This window comes from Dipteris shenzhenensis, chromosome 32 (genome assembly GCF_047967505.1).
Source record: "Dipteris shenzhenensis isolate YYH24624 ecotype China chromosome 32, Dip_SZ_1.0, whole genome shotgun sequence".
In the NCBI taxonomy this organism is placed as follows: Eukaryota; Viridiplantae; Streptophyta; class Polypodiopsida; order Gleicheniales; family Dipteridaceae; genus Dipteris; species Dipteris shenzhenensis.
In genome coordinates this window covers 757,413-764,509 of record NC_141627.1, presented here as the reverse complement: position 1 = coordinate 764,509, position 7,097 = coordinate 757,413, and the positions used below count along the sequence as shown (strand labels likewise).

Here is a 7,097-nt window from a genome sequence, read left to right as displayed (position 1 = left end):
ACTCCAATCACTATGACAGTGGTGGCAGTTACAATATCAACAGATCCAGTAGCAATACAAGATTGGGTGCTATGTGAGGATTCTTAACCTTGAAACAAAGCTCTATAGCATGAGCATGGAGGAAGGGGACATGGTATAGGACCACATCACAAGGTGAATTGGTCAGGGACAAACTCTCAGTAGTTGGTTAGGTAACAGATTCGGTGAGGATGGCTAGGTTTCTACCTTGATCGAAGCTAAGTCTAGGAAAAAGGTTAAACCTAGCCACCACGAGTGCCAAGGATGTGGTCAAGGTAGTAGATGCAACCATGAGCACAAAGGACATGGCTATGGGGTGAGTTGTCTCCAATGACGATGAAGAATGGGTTGGTGTAGATACTATAGTAAGGGTGAGAGCTAGTTTGTGAGAGCATGAGTTAACAAGTAATTCCATCAAGTCTTGTGTTATAGAGCACTATGCTATGTATACAACATCACACAACTACGACTATTTGTAAATTAGCTTTGATTCCCCCCACCTTCTTCTCTCTCTCTCTCTCTCTCTCTCTCTCTCTCTCTCTCTCTCTCTCTCTCTCTCTCTCTCTCTCTCTCTCTCTCTCTCTCTCTCTCTCTCTGTTGCATGCTCAACTCATCCATCTCCATATGGTTCTTTCCACATGGTAACAACATTAGCTAGGACACTCGATTCCCATTTACTGCATGGTCGACGACATCAGTGGTTCCTGCCGATGACGTTGTGAGAAGTTCATTAAGCCTTATCATTTAGAGGAAGGAGAAGTCGTAACAAGGTTTTCGTAGGTGAACCTGCGGAAGGATCATTGACACACATTCATGAGAAACATCATGAACCGTGGATGTAACATTGAGGGGTCGTGCTCGGAGGCGCAATTGTCGGTGCCATGCCCCTCACTGAATCTAGGCAAAAGTGGGCATGGCATTGAGTTGGGGCAGCCCATCAGTTGCGCGTGGGCACGGGGATCTTCCCTCGTCCGCCGCCCAAGCAACCCCCTCATTAGTAGCAAAAAATATGCCAGCTACTAGGAGTGCAATAGAGGGCATCTTAGCAAGCATATGAGCATAGCGAGAACCTGATCACTAGTCCAAAAAGGGCAAGGGAAAAAGACAATCAACAACTTGAGTAAGAGAAAGAAAAAAATCTTTAAAGCCAAGTCAAATTCAAAGATTGAGAAAGCTAAGCCATCACAAGTCATGCCTTAGAGTTTCTATAATGGCTATGCAAGTTTTGTGAGTATAGTCTTCATTGCCTCAGGCTAGATTATTTAAGGTGGTTATTGTCTTGGTTTTATGGATATTTTAATCAAGGCAAGGCCTCTACTTCTGTCATAGCAACATATTTTCTTAATCACATAAACCATCAACATGTGTGGTGACTTTGTCATCAAGATGTGCATTGGCACATGGTGTTCAACTTTATGGGGTCATACGTACTCTACCTTTGCTTCAAGCATAAATAGATGTGTGCCAAGATTTGGAAGGGTTCTTGGCCTTGGTTGTTCACCTAAAATGAAGATATCTATTTATGATATTTTGATGTGTAGCCATGGTAAGTCACATGATTGGATGCCTAAGTTAAGAAAAGGTCATCTCAAGGAGGTCATGTACACGATAAGTCCATACAAAATCCATATGGTGGTATGCAATTGTGGCACATTCTTTAGTTATGTTGTGTTACTCAAAGAAGAATATGGTATTACTAAAAGAAGAATATGGTGAACATGGTTGAACACAAAGAGACAATTGATGAGGAGGGCAATCTTATTGATGATGATTGTGATCTCTAAAACATAAAGTTATTTGTGTGTTTTCTCTTGTATCTATTTTGGTTGGGTGCCTTGCCCAAGAGAAATCTCAAAATGGATGTGATAAACTTAATCCCTTTTGCTATCTCTACCTCAGAGAACCCCATAGCTAGCTTGAGAAGCTATAGCCTTGGTTTATCGTTGACCAAAAATTTTGGCATGAGAAACCATGAGCATAAATACATCCTTCAACAATGAGGTGTGTTGGGATCTTGAGGTATTGCTCTCACGTGTTCAATACAAATGTGCTAGAGTGGTGTGCTTGCTAATTATTAATGTGATTGTTTGTGATACAAGATGTGTGGGTTCAGGCTTGGTTCTTAGTGCATGCTCATTTCCCCCATCTCCATGTGGTTCTGTCCACATTACAACAACATTAGCTAGGATACTCGAGTTTCCTTCACTAAATGGCACACCATTAGTAGCATAATGTAGGCTAGCCACTAGCAGTGCAAGATCTTAGCAAGCATATGAGCATATCAAGCATTCGAGCACTGGTCAAACAAGGGGTGAGGGAAAAAGAGACTGAACAACTTGAGTAAAAGGAAGGAAAAAATCTTTATAGCCAAGTCAAAGTCAAAGAGAGACAAAACCAAGCAATCACAAATCAAGCCTATGATTTTCTATTATATTTATGCAAGATTTTTGTTGCCTCAGGTTGGAGTATTTAACGTGCTTCTTGTCTTGCTTTTATGGGGATATTTGCTTCAAAACCTTGTACTTTTGTCATATCATCATGTTGTCATCATCCCATAAAGCATTGACGCGTGTGGTGACCTTGTCATCAAGATGTGCATTAGCACATGGGTTTTCAACTTTGTACCTTTGCTTCAAGCATAAACAAAGGTATGCCAAGATTTGAAATGGGTTAGCATCCTTGGGTTTTCACTTGAAACGAAGGTATGTATTTAGGATATTTTGATATGTGACCATCGCATGATTAGATGCCTAAGCTAAGTCAAGGTCATTTCAAGGAGTTCATGAAGAAATTAAGATTGATATGATATGATTATAAGGCTTGGTTGACGAGTGCTCATGTGCTTGGTATGCTTGTAGGCTTGCTAAGACACCCTCTCTTGCATTCTTAGTAGCTAGCCTATGCTATGTTGCCAACGGTATGTCATGTCCTGAAGGGAAATTGAATGTTCTAGCTAAGGCTGTCGCAATGTGGAAAGAACGATATGGAGATTGAGCATGCAATAGAATCAAGCCTACACACACATATCACATATTACGAACACTCACATAAATGATTAGCAAGCACGCCACTGTAAATGATATTGTTGCTATCTTCTGATCTGTTGCTCATAATGAAATTCTAAGAGCATGAACAGCTCCAATGTGAGAGTGTGTGCTTGCTAATTATTTATGTGAGAGTGTTTGTGATACATGAGGTGTGGGTGTAGGCTTGGTTCTATTGCATGCTCATTTGCCCATCTCCTGGTTCTTTCCACATTGCAACAACATTAGCTAGGACTCTTGATTTCCCTTCAGTAAATGGCACATTATTAGTAGCATCACATAGGCTAGCTACTAGGAGTGCAAGAGAGGACATCTTAGCAAGCATACGAGCATACAAAGAACCCTTGCATTGCTTAAACAAGGGAGAGGGAAAAAGACAATCAATAATTTGAGTAAATGGAAGACCAAAATATTTGAAGCCAAGTCAAAGGCAAAGAGTGACAAAGCCAAGCCATCATAAATCAAGCCTACGAGTTTCTATTATGGTTATGTAAGCTATTGTGATGATTCTATAGTCTTCATTGCCTTAAGGTGAATATTGTTTACTTTTGTCATAGCAAGATGATATTTTCATCACATAAAGCATTAACATGTGTGGTGACTTTGTCATCAAAACGTGCATTGGCACATGGGTTTTCAACTTTGTGGAGTTATACGTACTCTACCTTTGCTTTAAGAAAAAAAAGATGTATGCCAACTTTGTGGAGTTATACATGTTCTACCTTTGCTTCAAGCATTAACATATGTATGCCAAGTTTTAGAAGGATTCTCAACCTTGGTTTTTCATCTAGAATGAAGATATATATTTATGATATTTGATATGTGATCCTAATAATTCACATGATTGGATTCCTAAGCTAAGGAAGTAATCAAGAATCACGAAGATTGATATGATGTGGTTATAAGGCCATACAGAGCCCCACGAACCACTTGGACCTGCTGACCATTCACCCAATGCAGGAGGGGGCTACAATCTATTATGAGCACAAATGTTTTTTGCCAACTACATTGTGATCGAGAGGCCCAATAAAATTCTTTAGAACTTCAAGCACTTTAGGCACACTACTAGGGGTACACACATTTGTTTTCTTGAGGGGAGAGCCACTCGTTTGATATTCCCTGTCTCAACTTCTCGTTTGCAAGTGAATTAATGGCACCGACCCAATGGCAAAAAGAAGGGGTGCCACGAGGCCTTGTAAATTGTCATGCCATTCCCCCATTGAGGCACAACACAATCCAAGCATTGCCAAAGAGACAAGCTACCATCCTCCCAAATCCTATCCAAACCCAGTCTGCATAAATATTCAATAAAGTGCCTATCATAGGCTAAACTTTTTTGGATGTGTGTCGTACTGAAATTGAAAGTGCCAATACCGCTCCCAAACGGGATGATTGAGATAGACCCCAAGGGATTGAACTCAGAACTCTCACTCGTCTAAACTCAATATCCCCCGAAGGGCAGCCTTAATTAACCTATGAATTGATTTGTAAGCCGACGAAGCTATAGTTCAAACTAAGTCAAAGGCGTGTTTCAAAGCAATCGTACTGTGATGATCGGGATGTGACAGAGAGGGAAGCTCGACCGACCTCTCTCTGGACCGGAAGTACGTTCATCGATTTGCATGACATCAGAAGGTCATTTACCTTCAATCTTTGCCTCGCAACTTCCAAAATAGAACCTGCAGGGAAAACGGCCAAGCTGCCAAAGTGACTCATTCGAGCCTTAATTAACCTATGAATTGATTTGTAAGCCGACGAAGCTATCGCTCAAACTACGTGTTTCAAAGCAATCGTACTGTGATGATCGGGATGTGACAAGAGAGGGAAGCTCGACCTAGCTGTCTCTGGACCGGAAGTACGTTCATCGATTTGCATGACATCAGAAGGTCATTTACCTTCAATCTTTGCCTCGCAACTTCCAAAATAGAACCTGCAGGGAAAACGGCCAAGCTGCCAAAGTGACTCATTCGAGCGTAACTATCAACTTGTTTGCTTTACAAAGGAATGGCGCTGTAGCATGTATGTGTGCAAGGTAGGCAAAAGACTTCAACAGCTTTAGCTCGTGCTAAAAGTCAATGGTAGCTTAGAGCGATGCTGTGGATATATGAGGACAACGTTAGGGCAAATTATAGACCAATCAATGGCAACTAGAGGACATCAAAACAGCCCAAAAAAGGTGAAGCACTTAGCGGACATGAAAACATACGGAGATATCAGTTTTAGTAGAGTCATTGCATGTTGTTTTGCGCTCAAGGGAGATTTTGCACTCTTCTTGTAACCCTATCATATAAGGCCATGGATGCTTGTAGCGCTCTCATATAAGGCCATGAATGCTCATACAAGGTCATGTGCCTCGATGCTGTGCTATAAGTTGAGCTCATGGTAGAGAGTTGAAGTTCTTCGTAAGTCGCGAAGTAGTAGTGTACTCTTCGTTTTTGGAATCGGGCCTCTCTATGAGGGCTCTTAGTGTGAAGATGGAGGAGGTGGAAAGGCCTTGGCGATGGTCTTTTCAATTCTAAAAGAAAAAGGATCCCAATTTTCTACGTTTAAAAAAGAAATTCCATTTAAGTATGAACAACATGGGCTGGGAAGAATTACCCCAGCAGAGAGTAGCTCCTATCATGTCGTGACCTCTTGTCGGTCAGAGTTCTGCATGGGCCCTTCTGGGGTCCCATCCGGAGTCTTGAGATCCCAATTTTCTACGTTTAAAAAAGAAAAAGGATCCCAATTTTCTACGTTTAAAAAAGAAATTCCATTTAAGTATGAACAACATGGGCTGGGAAGAATTACTCCAGCAGAGAGTAGCTCCTATCATGTCGTGACCTCTCGTGTCGGTCAGAGTTCTGCGTGGGCCGTTTTGGGGTCCCATCCGGAGTCTTGAGATCTGACACTAGCATCTTGAGATTTGACTCTAGCATCCTCGATTCCTCTCAGTAAGGTAGTATTCGTGGGCATGTGAGACAGCCTGATGGCAAGACGCTGCAATGATGGTATCCCAAATGCATTGGATGCTCATGGGACTTGTATCTAATCTCCTACTAACCTGACATCCTTGCAAGCCAGGGTCTTGGTTGCAACGTCTCCCTACTACTTCTCTTGTGAAGAAGTTTGTGATGTACTATTTGGGGCCATGGGTCTCATGAGTCTAGACCTTGTTAGAATGTGGCGTAATCATGAGTGAGTGCATGAAGGCACAAGGAGAAGAGAGAGGGCCAATAAAACCTCACCTAGATGTGACAAGTGGCAATGATGTAAAAGGGCTTAATCCCACATCGAAGTGGGTATTTCAATGTCAAGGTATATGAAGCCTTGAAAGGAGAAGACCTCCAATACTCCGGAGCCACTTTTAAAGGGTTGAGGTTCTTGGAGTGGCTAGATGGCTGAAGGATTGGGGCACCCTTAGTACACAGCTCCACCACAGTTGAATGCCACATGGTGATATTCATAACGTGGTATTAGAGCTCCAGGAGCTATGACTGCACGTGAGTGGAGGTGCAAGTGGAGCATGCTCCCACATGGCAGCAGGACAGATTTGATCTGGAGCATCTTCAAGAAGAAGGCATGAGTTGATGATGTATCATAGTCCCACTTGTGCAATTGTTGTGCAGGGAGCAGCGGATCAGAGAGCCGCATAGAGAGCAGTGAACCAGACAAGACTGGAGATGCTAACACGTGTTGTAATAGACGTAACGCAAGGACAAAAAAGGGCAAGGGCAGCCAATCAAAGGACAAAAAAGGGCAAGGGCAGCCTATCAAAGGGAGCCATTGAAAATGGACTGACCTGCTGTGGACAGGACTGGTGACCGCTGTACTACTCAGAAGCTTTTCAGGGCTGCAAGATACAGAGTCACAGACAAGGTGGACCAGCACAGCTGCAGCCGTCAAAAGCCAGACTGAGGTCTGCAGTAGTACATGGCAGTACACGGACAAACAAGGGCTCTAACCACACCATAGTTGAATGCCTGAATTCAAAACAGACATGAGTTGGGTAACCTTGCATATGAAGAGTGCAGCACATCTTTTATTTGGACAGTC

The 7,097-nt window shown here is 42.5% G+C and overlaps 1 protein-coding gene across 1 annotated transcript in view; it reads left to right on the top strand.

Moving 5' to 3' along the window:
- The first annotated feature begins 4,394 nt into the window (after nt 1-4,394).
- RECQL3 (DEAD/DEAH box RNA helicase family protein) overlaps nt 4,395-7,097 on the top strand; it is a 79,487-nt gene continuing 76,784 nt past the window's right edge. Inside the window, exon 1 of the mRNA XM_087370806.1 lies at nt 4,395-5,094. Coding sequence (XP_087226932.1) covers nt 5,080-5,094 — 15 coding nt within the window. The 5' untranslated portion in view covers nt 4,395-5,079. The remainder of the gene's footprint in view (nt 5,095-7,097) is intronic.